This window comes from Mandrillus leucophaeus, unplaced genomic scaffold (assembly GCF_000951045.1).
Source record: "Mandrillus leucophaeus isolate KB7577 unplaced genomic scaffold, Mleu.le_1.0 Scaffold5, whole genome shotgun sequence".
Taxonomy (NCBI): Eukaryota; Metazoa; Chordata; class Mammalia; order Primates; family Cercopithecidae; genus Mandrillus; species Mandrillus leucophaeus.
In genome coordinates this window covers 14,697,505-14,714,816 of record NW_012105364.1, presented here as the reverse complement: position 1 = coordinate 14,714,816, position 17,312 = coordinate 14,697,505, and the positions used below count along the sequence as shown (strand labels likewise).

The following is a 17,312-nucleotide window of genomic DNA, read 5'->3' as shown; positions in this document are numbered from 1 at the left end:
AAAATCATAAACAAGGAAACGTTAACCTTCCATGTCCATCTTTTTAAATCCTTACACTCAGAGAAAATTCATTTCTCTCCTTTGCTAATGACATGAGTCCTTTCTGTGTTGATGACAGAACAGTTCTTGGAACTCTCTAACTCCATCCAGCAAGGAACAGCCTATTTATATGGCTGTGTCAGGGAATGAAATATTCTACATAAATGACTTTCTCAAATATAAGTATATAATGTTCTTTCTTATTATAAGTATATAATGTTCAGTGATGAACTTATTTTTATTTTAGTAAGTATTTGTATAGAATTGCCCGTCTTCAACAGAAGATACTGAATTTATTCTGAAACTTTTTCTGAGAACTCCTTTAAGTAAGCCCAACATCATACCAAGATATTACTGTAGTCTACATCTCCTTGTCATTTTCCTGTCTCCTTTAATATTGTATTGTGAGATAGTACCACTCTTGCTAATGTGTCAAGCTCTAGAAAATACCATCCATTTTACATATGAGTAAACTGAGCCCTTTGACGGTCAAGTAGCTTGCTAAAGTTACAGGCCAGAGTGTGGCACAGTCTGTTCCAAAGCCTATGCTCCAATTACTGTGTTAAAATAAATAAATGAACACATTTTTTAAAGTTAGTATTCTAAAAAGGTATTAAATAAACGCCAATGGGGCTTAAGTGAGAGTCTGCTAAGTTGAGGTACGTGCACAGAATTGCACTGAATGAGGAGCAAGGAAACCGGCACCTGATAAAGTTGCTTTCTGCAATATAGGTTATTCTAGAATTGTGTCCCCCACCCAAATTCATATGTTGAAATTCTAACCCCCAGTACCTTAGAATGTGACTTCATTTGGTGATAGAGTGTTTAATAGTGATTGTTAAGTTAAAATAAGGTCATTAGGGTGGGCCCTAATCCAATATGACTGATGTTCTTATTCGAAGAGGATATTTAAATATAGTCACATATAGAAGGAAGACAATGTGAAGACACGGGGAGAAGATGGCCATCTGCAAGCAGTCATAGCAAACTAATACAAGGGATTTAAAAAACTCTTTCACGTTCTCAGAGGTCTTCACCCTCTCCATTTACACAAAACAGTCTTATGATAATGGAGGAGGAAACTTACCATGTAACAAATCTAAAAATAAGTGTGCTATCTTTTGCAGTACTTGTACATTGTCCATCTAGGTGGAACTCCCATCAGAAAAAAAAAAAAAACTCACTTTGTTTTTTAACCTGGATTATCACTGTCTACATCACAAATTCCAGAAAATAACAAGCTCTGGGCAGCATCTACTCAAGACAGTAGCTGACATAACTTACTATAAATTTCCTAATGCTTATTTTCTCTTTGTGTTGTTTTTAGCACAAATATACAATAAATAAACAAAGCTAGGAAGCACTTAAATAAACAGGAAATCTGTGTTACAATGATAATTTTTACCATCTCAACAGTTGTATACAGAGAGTCAGATTTGGAGATTGTCCTGGACTTGAACCTTTGCCCATATCCAGGACAAAGCAAGTGAGCAGAGATCTTGCTATCTATCATGTAAGATATTAATTCTCAAATGCTTTGCAGCCTAACACTAAGATAAATTAAAGGAAATTAAATACTTATCCATCTGGGAATGTCACTTCAATCACAAGGAAACTGCTTGGAAGAAGAGCTTGGTTTGAAGCAAGATCAATGGTTAACTTCAAGTCACCTAAACATCTGAATACAGTCCCCACTTGAGAAGATGGTTGCGTGCAGTGCTACATGGCAGTTAGGTAAGAAATGCTAAAAGCACCTATACTTTGTAATGTTATTGTTAATAACCATAGGCTAAATGAAATCTAACTTATGACATCGTTTAATCTTCTCAACAACCTGAAGAGATAGGTATTTTTATTATCACTATTTCACAGGTGAGAAAACCAAGACTTAACGGGGTTATGTATATTATAGAAACTCACTTAATAGTAAGCAGCACAGCTATGATTTTAACCAAGGTCTTTCTGACTAGACCATGCCATTAACGATATACTGACCTCAAAGTCCCAAATGAGAACAATCCTTTTTTTAAAACTAAAATTATGTTTAAAATATTGAGAGCTCTAAAAGTCATGGAAAATCTATTTGTCTGGAACTTGGATATTTATCAAGTTAACCCTCATAAAAAGAAAACTTCACAATAATTTAGCAAAATAGCTTTTCAGAAGTTCTTAAATATATGTGAACCATGTGAAATAAAGGGGAAAGGGTATATATGGGAGGAAAATCAGGCCATGAAGTTACTTGAGATATTTTTCAAGAAAGAATTGCACCGGAGGTTACTGAATCATAGGCTTAATTTTTCAGCACAGAGGAAATTACCAAAGTCAAAGCTTTAAACATCTGGTTTGAAAGTGCACCACTTACTTCACTCTCTCTACCTCAGAAATTGCAGCACTTACCTCTCTCTGAAAAAAATTCCAAGCATGAGTAAGCCACCGATATCTAGGTAATCCATAATTTGTCATCCTGGCTTTCAAAGTGACCATATCTGACCACTGTACTGGAACCTGGTAATAAAAAGCAAAATATCAACAGCTATAACACACACACACAGACACAGATTCACACACACACACACACACACACACACACTCGGAATGACTTATAATTGACAAATACTATTTTAAATTTATATTTGCTTGTGGCCTAAATTTAGCTCAGAGTATTCAATGTAGTTTTTGGACAATCTCAGTGTGTAGATTTTTGTGATAAATGATTAGGTATTTTGTACTAACGAAAAAAATGAGAAATCACTTTAATGCTCAAGGAAATCACAAACAAGTAATTAACTGTACATTCTACAGACATACTGAAAATTTTCACATAACAAATAACCTCTGCAGAGAAATGCCCTTAATTTGACTTCAAAATGCTATGAAGTTTTTGCTCTTTTAAGCAACTGCAGATAATAGTACTAAAACAAAGGGGAAAGAATTAAAAAGGGAAAGACTTTGACTCAAGTTAAGCCTCACTCTGGGATAATTTTGTCAACACTTTTTCAAAAGTTGTAATTAGGAGGTATATTAGAATTTAAGAAAGAACAGTTCTCCACTTTTACACTGTTGGTGGGAATGTAAACTAGCACAGCCACTATGGAAAACAGGGTGGAGATTCCTTAAGGAATTAAAAGTAGACCTATCATTTGATCCAGCAATCCCATTCCTAGGTATCTACCCAGAGGAAAATAAGTCATTATACGAAAAAGATACTTGCAAACTCATGTTTATAGCAGCACAGTTTGCATTTGTAAAAATGTGGAAATAGCCCAAATGCCCATCAATCAATGAGTGGATAAAGAAAATATATATACCATGGAATACTATTCAGCCATAAAAAGGAGAAAAATAATGGCATTCACAGCAACCTGGATGGAATTGGAGACCAATATTCTAAGTGAAGTAACTCAGGAATGGAAAACTAAGCATCGTATGTTCTCACTCATATGTGGGAGCTAAGCTATAAGACACAAAGCCATAAGAATGACACAATGGACTTTGGGGACTCAGGAGGAAGGATGGGAGCGGGATGAGGGATAAAAGACTACACATTGAGTATAGTGTACACTGCTCAGGTGATGGATGCACGAAAATCTCAGAAATCACTGCTAAAGAACTTATTAATGTAAGCAAATACCACCTGTTACCCAAGAACCTATTGAAATAAAAAAATTAAAAATAATAAAAAAGAAAGAACAGTTCTTAAAGTATTTCTGTGCTTCTATTCTCCAATCACCTAGCACCATGTCTATTGCAGAGAATTTAATCATGACAGAGCTTTAGGTACACAATACCACAGTCATTGTTGTAATGCAATACAATACAACAGTCATTGCTGGCCAGAAATCTGGTCAGTATATCAAGCTATGATTTTACTCCAGGGCCATGAGAAATGGAGGTATACAAATGCTAATCTCATTACATACATAGTATTAAAGCAACTCTGGGAAACTGGACGGACATTCCCATCTGATCTATGAAGTAATATAGACTGGGCTTAGTAAAGCAAGCTTGACATTCAATAAATAACACAAAGATCAAGAACCAAAAAGGAAAAAAGGCAGACATGAGCAAATAAGGCTCCAACAGAACTAGAGATTAGGATTATTATAAAATCTTATTTTTTAAGATAATCATATCAATAGAAGCAGTTTCAAAATTCCTGACCACAGAAATTCTTCATTTTTTTCCTTTGTTAACTTTTTTTTTTTTGATTACTTGGAAATATACAATAAAACATCCAAACACTTGGCCACACATTTTTTTCCCCAAATAATGAGCAAAATGGGTGTACTCTGTGTTCACATATGCCTTCAACAAGGTTCAGGGAACTAGTCAAAGTTCAAACTACTCACCATAAATTAGTATTATCTCATAACCCTTTGGGCATAAAATAAATGGAAGTGAAGTAAATTATCTAGAAATGTACAATCTGAAACTATATCATTGATGGATTTTATCTAGAAAAGGAATAATGAATAGAAGGTGAATAGTATAAAAAAACAGAAATGAGAAAGCAGATTATCTGATGTCAAGTCACTTGATTTAGTTAATATATCAATTTTTTAAAACTTTACCTTCTAAAATAAATACAGGTTGTTTCCTTATTGTGACCACGAACAATCTGAGACCAAATGTGGAAGAAAACAGAAGAGACCATTGAGGTTCTGGCACAAATACTGAGGTCTGGCCATAAAGTAACACACAGGTTGATTGGTTCCTTGCATGGAACAGCTAAAAGCACAAAGCCCATTCTATGTAAAGGCTGGGTTCTGCAAAATTTGGCAGATAATAAACTTTAATGGTACTTTTCATTCACACTGCTATTAGTGCAAAAGCAATAAAAAACCTGACAAACTTTTTTTAAAGAACTGCTTTTACATTTCACTTTTAAACAGCCCTTGCTCCATTCTGGTGATGTAATGGGAAAGATTTGCAAAAGCAAAACAGTGATGCATGCCCTCAACTGGAATGGTAGTGGGCACCTATTTAGTACTGCAGTACTCAGGAGCTAATCGTAGATGGTCTCTTAGAAGAATAGAAGAAAGTATCTAGGCCGGGCGCGGTGGCTCAAGCCTGTAATCCCAGCACTTTGGGAGGCCGAGACGGGTGGATCACGAGGTCAGGAGATCGAGACCATCCTGGCTAACACGGTGAAACCCCGTCTCTACTAAAAAATACAAAAAACTAGCCGGACAAGGTGGCGGGCGCCTGAAGTCCCAGCTACTTGGGAGGCTGAGGCAGGAGAATGGCGTGAACCCGGGAGGCGGAGCTTGCAGTGAGCTGAGATCCGGCCACTGCACTCCAGCCTGGGCGACAGAGCGAGACTCCGTCTCAAAAAAAAAAAAAAAAAAAGAAGAAGAAAGTATCTAAATAAGTATACATTCATTTCAATTTCTTCGTATTTCTTAGAATTACTTTAAAATCAAAACATTTCATTTCAACCATCTTAAGCGAAATCATTTTGAACTTGCTGTATCTTGGAAGATTTACCAAATATTAGTATGGCATATACACTCTAATGCCCATGTTTAAAATCCGCAAGAAAGTAAACCAATTGCTAAAATCCTTTTAATTACCAAACAGAACACAATAAAAAGCTGAGGTAACAGGATCCAGAACTAATGATAAGATATACTCTCTATGGTTTAAATGTCAAGGAGACACATTTATCACTTGAAAACAGAAAAAAATAAGAGAGACAATCTTTTGACCAGTAAACCACAGAAACGGATTCTCTGGAGCCGAGTACTTTTTCAATGCCCTAATAAAATTTCCAGGGATGGGGAGAAAACATGATTTTCAAAGACAGCAAACAAGTTCCTATATAAACGGGAGAGTTCATGTTAATAAGTGCTCTGAACTTTTTATTAAACTAGTTAGAATCTGAGCTAACTTTTCACCTTTTCAGGAACTCTCTACTTGCTTAGTGCTGTTGAACACTGGAAGCATGAGTGTCTTCACAGAGAAACATATGTGTGAGTGTGCCAAAGCATCACTGACATGTAAATTGGAGTGTGTAGAGTAGCCACTGGTCTGTGGTTACTACTTAGTATTCAAAACAGTCTCAAAGCACAATGGTAGATTCACCAAAGAATCTTTGAAGAGTATATCAGCACCAGAAATGACTTATATTTTACTGTTCAATTGCGAAATGACTCTCTTCACTCTGAAACAAATACAATATAATCTCTGTCCCTTCTAGAGAGTCACTACATTTTAAAATGTTGAAGACGTCCTAGGGAACTTGTCACAGATGCAAATGCCCAGTCCTTGCCCTTTCCTCCCTGCCTTCCCCTCCATTCTGACTGAGCACATCTGGGCTGGAGCCCAATAATGCACACTTTTAAGAATCATCCTGGGTGGCTCCTACTGCAGATGGCCCAAGAGCTACACATGGAAAAACACCATTTTACTAAAACAGAATTACTCTACAAAGTTTATGGGGAAAAAGTCTGGCCTTCCTCGACGAAAACAAAGAGCATTCACAGACATGCAAAAGCGTTCGACATCACTAGCAATAAATGCAGTAATTTCCCTCAATGAAGTAAGCAAATGTTAATAAGTAATAATACCCAGTGAGTGCAAGGGTGAAGTGCAAGTGGTAACTAAAAACATGACTAGTAAAAATCTTAAGACTGAGAAATTTCATGCTCATTTATGCTAGCTATAAAAGTTGTCCCAGCCATTTCAACTGCTGAAATAAAAGAGAAAAAATGAAGAGCTATATTCAAGTAGCCAAGTGTGGAACTGTGAGAGTGCTTCTAGATTGTGCTAACCACACAGCAACTCTTCAAATACACCTCTTACTTAAGGTGGAAAATGGTTCTGCCTGTTGCAAACAGGAGATGTAGGCTTCCTAGTCATCTGTTCACTATTGCAGTCAGCATTTTAAAAGGCTTTATGTAGGTGTTCAAGAATTTTCAGACTAATCATTTGCGAATATGAATCTTTTCTATTATTAACTCCAAAATTGGTAAAATTATTTTAGAACATATACTATTTTTAGTCTATGATACCCATGTTTAAGCAGCCTGTGGAATTAAAGACATATACAGAGTATACCAAAGAAAATTTTACAAATTATGACTTGGAAATGTGCTTCAGACACAGAAAAGAAAGTGTTAGCTTTCAGAAGTATTGGGACTATTAACTGTTATCATGTAGCATAAACATTCAAATTAATAATCATGTGCCTAAATTACTCTAAAGTATTGATATGGTTAGGCTTTGTGTCCCCACCCAAATCTCATCTTGAATCGTAATTCCCCTATCCCCACATGTCAATGTCAAGAGACAGACTAGGTGGAGGTAATTGAATCATGGGGGCGGTTTCCCTCAAGCTGTTCTTTTGATAGTGGGTGAGTTCCCACGAGATCTGATGGTTTTATTAGGGGCTCTTCCCCCTTCGCTAAACACTTCTCCTTCCTCCCACCATGTGAAGAAAGTGCCTTGCTTCCTCTTCACCTTTTGCCATGATTGTAAGTTTCCTGAGGCTTCCTCAGCCATGCTGAACTGTTAGTTAACTAAAGCCTTTCCTTTATAAATTACCCGGTCTTGGGTAGTTCTTTCATAGCAGTGTAAAAATGAACTAATACAAGTATCTAATTTAAAAGGTTGAACTGTTGTTTTAGATTATGGTTATATCTATATTGAACTCACCATAAGTTCCTGTTCATATGTCCAAACGCCACAAGCCAGTTCTACGCAGAAAATGACAAGCAAACTTCCAAAGTACTGTAGAAAAACAGAAAAGTATGCTGTTATTATAGCACCAAAATAAAGTAGGCTCCTCAAAGACAAACTTGGTATTATGTTTACCTAGTGAACAAGAAAACAGAGGCGAGTTTTCATGACGCCCCTCAGAAGCAGATGGGGAAATTTTCAGCAAATTTAGAAATATCTGCAGATAACATTGAATATTCATCTCAGTGAGTCATAGTTTATTAGCCATCTCCTGAGAAAAATCTTTTATAAATGCCACTACTTTCATTAGGATAAATAAGAATTTACATGTTCTAGTCTGATAAACTTTAATCAAGTTCTCCAAGAAAGGGGACCTAAGTCCTTTCAAAGTGGACGGGGTGCAGTCAACAAGTTCAATGCTCTGCCCATGAGCAGAATTTAACTTACTCTTCTAGGCAATGGGGGTGGGACGTCTCCTTTGCATTCTTAGAAAAAGCACAACATAGAACAAAATCTCAACCAGTGTTGACACTTTATATAGTAAGTTTCTATTATGGGGAAGGCACTTGGGATACAAAAGAATATCAAAATTCTGATAAGGCACGCATAGGCAAAAAATAACACAAAGTTTAATACAATGTCAAAAACAGAAATGGAGATAAAAATTCAAGATTCCTATGAAATAGAGAAATATGCAGTGTTCCAAAAGGTGAAAAGGATTGGAACAAAGAAGAGAAGAGAGAATACCAGGTAAATAAAAGCCATGAACAAGTGTGCAGAGGCAGCTGCAAAGTCAAGCAAAGAATCAGGGAACAGGAAACAGATCCATCTAGCTAGAGTGGGGTGGTCAGAAAGAGGAATGAGAAGCGATCAAATGGGAAAGATGGACTGAAGCCAGATTATGGTGAACTTTAAATAATACACTAGTGAATTTTAAATCCATCATTCAGGCATTAAGGTAGCATCTTTCAAAGGTTCTGAATAGGGGAACGACATTATAAACTGATGAAATAAAGGCAAAGTTCTCAATGATTTGGAAAAAGGAAGTTTGCTAAGGGGGAGGGTGAAGATCCCTTAGAAGGTAGCACAAGAGGAGGCATGAAGTGAGCAGCTGAACTTAGATGGTAGCCTTGCAAATAGGCAGAAAAGAATCATTTTAAAAGGTATAGGAAAAGAAAATTGACAAGGCATTAGACTCATTGAATTTAGAATGGAAGACAATGATGTATTTCACCAAAGCAGAGAAATTGGGAGGGGTAAATAGCTCTGTGGGAAGATAAAAAATCTAATTTTATTTGATTAACATAAAAATGTTTATCTAACTATCAAAAATGTAGACTCGGCTGAGTGTGGCGGCTCAGGCCTGTAATCTCAACGTTTGGGTTTTGGGAGGCAGGAGAGTCGCTCGAGCCCAGGAATTTGAAACCAGCCTGGAAAATATAATGAGACCCCATATCTACAAAAAGAAAAAAAAGAAGAAACAAAGAAAATTATCCAGGCAGGGTGGTGTGTGTTTGTAATCCTAACACTTTGGGAAGCTGAGGTGGGAGGATTACTTGAGCCCAGGAGATTGAGGCTGTAGTGAGCTATGATCATGCCACAGCACTTCAGCCTGGGTGACAGAGAGAGAACCTGCCTCGAAAAAAAAAAAAAAAAGTGTAGATTTGAAGCCCACATAGCCAAGGATGGAATTGAAAACCATTATTATGATTAGAAAAAAACAACAACTTTTGGATAGTGCTCTGTTTATCAAGTACTTTCACAATTAATTCACTCAAGAATCCTGTGAAATAGATAAGGCTACCTCATTTTACAAACAAGAAAATTAAACAGCAGATAATGGGACTTCCACAAGAATGGGCATAATGAATTTGGGAGCACTGGATCACTGTAGCTGTGTTCCTGTGTCACACCTTGCCCAGTTGTGGTGGTAATTTTACAGAGGCAAGCCGCAAGTATACGAGAAAGAACAAGCTCTCTGAAAATCATCCTCACTAATTTCAGCAGGAATAAAACTTCATTGCAATTATGAATATTCCATTCTATTTACAGTGGGAGGTCAGGGTGGGAGTACCAGGTAGTGACGATTTGTGAATATCCTCCTTCACTGGACTGAAAGCTCTACTAAGGGCAGGTACTTTCTTGCATTCCTCATCACATAATAGGTGTTCAATGAGTATTTGTTAAGTAGAAGAATAAATGCAAACAAAGCAGAGTGGTATGATAGTGAGTAGGACTGGGAGCTACCTTGGACTGGGTGATCAGGGAAGGTCTTTTTATAAAGGGGATCTTTAAAATGAGTCAGTACAGACAAGAAAGAAGCAATGCTGTTAAGACTTCAGAAAAAAAGCAATCCAGGAAGAGGAAATACCAAGTGTGATGTGGCCTTGCATGGTGGGCTAGCTGGTTAAAAACTCAATGGTAACTGGCACACAGAAAGAGTGGGATGGGATACAGGGTATGCAAGTAGATGTTATGAGGTGCAAAGAAAACAGATCATTATGAGCCATGGAAAGGATTTTGGATTTTATTCTATGGGTAATTCAAACCCATTAGCAGGTGGCATGATCTAATGTACATTATAAAAACATAATTCTAGCAATTTTGTGAAAAAATGACCTGTAGAAAAGCAAGGTGTGATGAATCAAATAAAAGATTGCAGAAGTAGAATGAAGGAAAGAAGATGGAAAAAGTGGACTGAATTAGGATTGTGAGCCATCAGGATTCAAACTTAAAGTTTCTTTATTTATAATATTTGCTAATAAAAGGGGGAGTGGAGTATAAGATACAGAAAACGGGGCTGATTTTCTACTACCGTAACACATCTCCTATGATTTAAAAATATAAATCATTGCTATTGTTTTAGTATGGTTCCCTCCTACTTCTTTCAAATGAAAAATAAAGAATACATAACTGCATAATCTCTCAGACAATAACACAGCTTCAAAATAACTGTTGGTTCAAAGGATAAAGTAGTACTTTGTTAAGGGGATCTCATTTTGCAAGCTACTTTTATTTTTGGCATACATAGTATTCATGGTCAGCTTTAATATACTCAGATATCATTTCAAAGTACTGTTATTTCTAGGCCTTACTTTAAAGATTTCAGCCGTAAAAGTATGATTAGAAGAAATGTTGTGAGCATAGTACTTCAAGCCAATTTTTCTCCAAACTTTCTTTAATGCTTTACTGAAGAGATTTCTAGACATAAAAAATATTATATTTGCATCTTATGTTACAAAGAGACCAAATGTTCAGTAACTACATACTAGATCACTTTTCTAATCTTTGATAAGAAAAGACCCTTAGAGACAGTGAGACTCCAGAGAAAAATTAAACTATGAGACATTTTTTGCGTCTCAGATTCTTAACCTAAATTTGTTTCATATTTGACGTCTGGCTACAATGAAAACCAAAGCATCCCTGAAAAGGCAAGATATGTTTATCAATAAAACACGGACATGGATGATGATTATTATTTAAAAAATAGGAAATTCCCAGACTTTGCCTTGAGGATAACCACGTAAATTTCTAGACAGGTTTTATAACCTTTTAAATCCTACTTGAATATTCTCTCATTTTCTGCCTCTTGGAGTCATTAATCAGTTCGCAAATGTAGCCCATGATTGGTACGGAGGGGATAAGTTTCCTATGAGCTGGATGCTCTTAACTCTGGGAAAGCTCTAAAATGATTGTATCTTTCAGATTTCCAGTGGGTTCATATGATGCCAGTTCTCTCATACAAAATAATTTTTTTTCTTTATTCCACTAACACTCAGGAACGCTGATTTGTTTGACTTTGAGGTTGAAAAGACAAGTTCCATCAACATTATAACACTTTCTTGGAATAAATTAAATTTAAAATTTGATTCAAATAAAATATTTTTACAAATGATGTTGCAGCTTCACGGTCAGCTGTCTTTTCTTCGTTGTTATTGCTGTAGCCTGAAACATCCAGTGTTCCAATTCCAAGGAAAACATTAAATGTCAAATTCATCCTTAATACAGGATAAATACACCATCTGCATCTACCCCTAAATTTTCTTTTGTGGCGAGATCTCAGTCCTTGATAAAGTCATTCTCATACTGATTATTGCACTGAGAATCACTCAGCTGTTATTTAGTTTAAGAGCTAGATTTGAAGCATCTATAAAGCATGATGCTAATCCTTAATTTAATAACAAAATTAGCCCAGAATTAAACACCGCTCCTGCTGAGTTGTGTTATGGTATGAAGTGTACATCCATATCAATTTCACCACACAGACACCTGTTATCTTCAACATTACTGGGAACATGTACGTCTCTCCCCTGATGGTGGCAGCAAGTGTTTCTCGTGTTTCTTGCTTTCCCAATGCATATGGTTTAACGAGATGGTATGTACCAGTCTAGTTTGCAGAGCAACTCACCCTATCTTCTCCTAGTGGGTTTTCTTTCTAGAACGATGAAAAGTGCTCTGACTTTGGAGTTAGATTTAAGTTCAAAACCAGCTCTGAAACATATTGTGTGATCTTTAGCAAACCATTTAACTATCTTTGTGTCAGTTTGCTTATCTGCCTGATAAAGATAAAAAAGAACCCCCTTTTATAGTTTCCATCAAGGTTGATTTGATATATGTGAAAATGCTTTGGAAAATGGAAAGCATTGTAAAAAATGCTATTCTGTACTAGTCTGTGAAACAACATCCATAATGACTTGTCCTCTCTTTCCATACGTAGCCTTCATTCTCTGCAGTGTGCCGCAGTGTCTGCCTCATCACTGTTTTCCAGTATTTTACCTCCGATTCTTTATTTTATTACTTTTCTCCCTCCCTCTGTGTGTCGGGGTTTCCTTGTCTGCTGTATTTCAGGTCTCAGAGACTTTGGCTTGTAAACCACTTGGCTGCCCTACTCATAAGTCACAGTGCTCCCTCCACTGCCAGATCATCAGTTCTGGCTGGCAAGGATCTTGTTCTTAAACATTATTTTATCCCCATTGTCCAAGCAGCACCTGTCACACAGCAGGTACTGGGTGGAATGTCAGTGGAAATAATGACCAGTTTACCGACTAAGACCAATTTCAGTGTTCCCTTGGGTTTCTCTAATTTGAACCTTGAGTGTCTTATTAACATTTGACTCCCCTTAACTTCTGCCTATACATTTCTATTTTAAACATTGCCTCTCTTTTACCAGTGTCTTTTCTGTAGATTACGCTGTAATAATCCAATATGCCTTTAAACATTTAATGCAATTTACAAGTGAAAGAAAGGGAGTAATATGCAAACTCTCCCCATCTCAAGCTACTACCATCTAAACATTTTAAACAATGAAGAATGAATAAATACATGTCTATACAGGAAATTAGAATGTCATTATTTCCATTATAAACTATTTTACTTGCTTTGAAAAAATTGTTCAATACAGGGTTCCTGAAAATATCTAAGCTCCCTTACTACAGACCAACTAAAACTTGTGTTCCACAAATAAGTTTTATTCCTAAACCTACATTTAGGAAAAAAAAAAATGAATCTAACACAGCATTCTGATAATAGGATACACCCCCTAAATGATGTAATCAATCATATTTTTTCACCAAGTCACTGAAGCTGAGAATAAATAACTTTCAGTTCAAAGATGGGTGCCTTCATGTTTTAGGTAATAGAAGATTAAATAAAACAATGTATGTGAAATTGTCTTGTTGACTTAAAAAAAAAATAAGCTGTAAAAATGGAAGAACATAGGCTTTGAAATAAAATAGACCTGGCTTCAGATTTTGGTTACTTGACATATCCGTTGGCTAGTCTTGGGCAAACCACTACACCTCAGTCTCCTCATTTGTAAAGTGAGAATGTTAAAATTACCTTGCAATGCTGTGCAAAAGATTCCATAAGGTAAAGTGCTGCTTCCTTGTAAGCACTTCCTAAAAAGTAGCCATTATTAACCATATCATAATTTCTACTAGAACACAACTCCACATGAACAAGAGGTATCATTGTGGTTTAAATACTTACCACACTACCTGGCACATAGCAGACACTCAATATATGTTTCTTGAGTAGAGGTAATTAGGAGTAGAGGACGAGAATGACGGTGTATACAATTGCTCATCCTCCTGAGACTATCAGTGTCACTCCCACAAAAGGGTGTCTAATCCCAAAGGCTATTACATGAACTTTTAGTAAAATCCCTGTCCAGTGAGACTGTATTTGGTATTTTCCAAAACATTTTTATTACAAAACTAAAGCAGGATGGGTGTGGAGGGTGGGGAATGCCACTTCTTTTTTAAAAGTAGTGAAATCAATTTGTCTGTTATCTTAAACAAACTGACGTTGGTCACAGAATGACCAGAATGACATGTTACTAGTCCCTTTGTCCACTGAAAGTGTCTGAGGAGGAAAGGAAGGGCAGGACACCCACCTTCCTATTTAAGCCCTTGGGGATGTGTGGGTAAATGCATCCCCTCGTAGAAACAAAGAGGATTCATTCCCACCCCCCCACCCCCCACTTTTAAAGTTATTTCACATCACTATATGTATGCAGTCAAAATAGTAAAATCTCAAGGAAGACCCTTCTCTTAAAGAAACATTTATTTATAAAAATGATCTGCTTCCCTGATACCACCACCCCCTAGGATTTCCCCCTAAAGAAAGCAGATTCAACACTTGCCCTTATCCCTTCTTCCCCTTGAAACTTCACTAAAACAATAGTAAAGGGATATTTTAAAAGGCATAATCCCAGAGAAAACTGAAAAAAGGAAAAGGAGACAACAGCGAGTATATTTTGGAAAAGTGCAAAGCAGAGAGCAGAGTGACAAATTTATCAGCAGTCCCCCAAAAGGTGAATGATAAAGCAATAGTGGGAAGACCTGATTCACATCACAGAGTCCCCAAAATACTCATGTATTGGCAGCTCTGAGGTGGGGATAAAGAGAGAAGGACTTGTTGAAAACCCCATTTAGGAAGAAGTTAGACCTGACCCCCAACACAGGCCCCTCTCCCATCCTATGTAGCAGGGTGACTACCCTACCTTCACCAATAGAGGTGCTTAAGGAAGTGGAGACACTAAAACAGAGAGTCAGGACTGGGGACAGCAGGTATAACAGATGACAAAGTACAGTACTAGAAACACAAAATTGAAGGTCAAATGTACATACGTTTCCTACAAAGGTTCAAGACTCAAATCAAACCAAAATAGCAGTGGACTTCTTAAGGACAGCAGACAAGTGTCTTCAAATTTCTGAGGAAAAAGTAATTTCCAATCTGGAATTGTATAGCCATCAGAATTAAAGCATGAGGGTTTATAAAGCCATTTTCAGGGACAGAGACTTTAAAAAACCTACTATGAATATTTTTTTCTGGAAATTACTGGAAGACACGCTTCCTAAAACGAGAGACTAAACAGAGAAGGACAATGACTTGGAATCCAGGAAACAGAGGGTCTAACACAAAAGGGAGGCAAAGGAAATTCCAGAATGGTAGTAAAAGGATATCTCATGATAGCAATAGCTTCAGGAGGCCTAGGTTGGAGCAAGTCTAGAATGTTCTGAGAGAGAGATATATATATTCAAGATATATATATATATAAAAAAGATGAAATGCCCAATATATTTGACTATATAAAGAAAAAAACTTACGACAGAAGGAAGTAATTCAGAGTTGAATTAAACATAAATATATAAAAACAAAAAACAAAGAAATTGATGAATTTCAAGAAAAACAACAGATCGTTCCAGAAAGAAAATGTAAACCCAGTGCTTTATCGGATCCAGCTGTAAACAGCATTTACATGGTCATAATCACGTAAACACCAATCTAACCATAATTATGAAATACCTGAGTTGAGGTGAGATAGGAAGTATGGTGGGAGGCACAGCAGGAAATGTTGCCAGTTCTTCATCTTCCATAAGTGGAAGTCAACGGATAGTGGCCAAAACTAAAAACTATATAAACTAAAAGATATTACATAAATATATGATTTGGAGATATGGAAGTAAATTCCAAAGGAATCTGCTCAAACAAAATTGAAAGCAATTGCCTCTTGGGTGTGGAAAAATGCCAGGATGAATGACTGCAATGTTTCATCATAAGCCTTTTGGAACTAAATTAGCTCTCTGAATTATGTGCTTGGAGCACACTGATAAAAGTAAAAACAAAATTAAAACTAACAATAGCCCTCTGCAGGCCTTGACACCAAAGAGAAAAGACTTCGTAGCTGAAGGACTTTGAATATGCTTTACATAGAAAATTGTAAGTGGTGCAACTATACTTCAGGGTTATGGGAAGTAAAGGAGGTGAATGGAGAATGGAAATATTCTAACTGCTCAGGTACAGTCTTCCTTTCCCTAAATGTGTCCTCAGTAATTCAAAATATAAGTGGTGTAACAAAAATATAAAAAGTGTATACTGAGGCTAGACCCTGCTTTGAAATGTGAAACTCTTCTGCAATATTGCCTATTAAAACTATACATTTGGGAGGTCAAAGCAGGTGGATCACCAGGTCAAGAGATCAAGACCATCCCAGCCAACATGGTGAAACCCCATCTCTACTAAAAATGCAAAAAATAAAAAATAAAAAATAGCTGGGCATGATGGCACACACCTATAGTCCCAGCTACTCGAGAGGCTGAGGCAGGAGAATTGCTTAAATCCGGGAGGTGGAGGTTGCAGTGAGCCGAGATGGCTCCATTGCACTCCAGAGAGAGAGTCCATCTCAAAACAAAAACAAAAACAAAAACAAAAACAAACTATGCATACAGTTTGCCCAAATCAGTTTGAATATAATTATTTTTCATGCTCATTTCAGTCATAAAATCATAGAACCTAGAATTCTGTTACTGTCAATTTCATTCAATGATAGTCTGGATTTTGCTTATTTGTATTCTATTGCCTCTGAATGAATGAAAAATTGAATTGTTTTCTTTTCACATCTTTACTTCTTTACTGATAATAATGGGTATTAACAAACTTTCTAAAAAGACAATATTTGCTTTTGTATTAAGTATTTTCAATAACTTTCACTTTGGGGAAAATTGACTTTTTAAAATCTTCATGTCTTTTATTCACGTAATGAAGACAATCTTCTTCATTAGCAATCTTCTCTAACAAAGCCAATCAATTTATTGAGTGCCTGTACTGTGGAAAGTATTAACTTGTGAAAAGTATTAAACTTGGTAAAAGCAGTTGAAGAACATAGGAAAAGATACTTTCAATCACTAAGAGCGTGTTTAATATACTCTCTACATGTAAAACTTAACACCCTCATTCCTTTCAACTTTACAAAGGGAGGACTCTATGATATATATTATCTAAAGAAAACAAAAACCCTATATCTAACTCACCACAAATACAAAAGGCAACTGTTTTCCAAACTGATTTTCTATATAAATGCCACTGCAAATGAATTTTACATTAAAAGAATTGTAATGTTTTCCTTGAACACTTTTACATAAGTTTATTTTTGTGCAAGCAAGCAGATAATTAACCAAGTATCACAGAATCCCCCTCAATAAGAATCTACTACACTGAAAGAAAAGTAAAAAGTATAAACAACATAAAGTTATTTTAACTTACTGTTCTCTGAATTTATAACTAAAAACTCAAAGACTTTTTTCATA

At 36.3% G+C, this 17,312-nt stretch overlaps 1 protein-coding gene across 1 annotated transcript in view; it reads right to left on the bottom strand.

Annotated features, from left to right (window-relative positions):
* The window catches only part of TSPAN12 (tetraspanin 12), a 68,835-nt gene that overhangs the window by 19,597 nt on the left and 31,926 nt on the right, over positions 1-17,312 (bottom strand). The window contains exons 5-6 of the mRNA XM_011995980.1: positions 7,699-7,773; positions 2,440-2,547 (exon numbers count right to left, since the gene is read on the bottom strand). Coding sequence (XP_011851370.1) covers positions 2,440-2,547; positions 7,699-7,773 — 183 coding nt within the window. The remainder of the gene's footprint in view (positions 1-2,439; positions 2,548-7,698; positions 7,774-17,312) is intronic.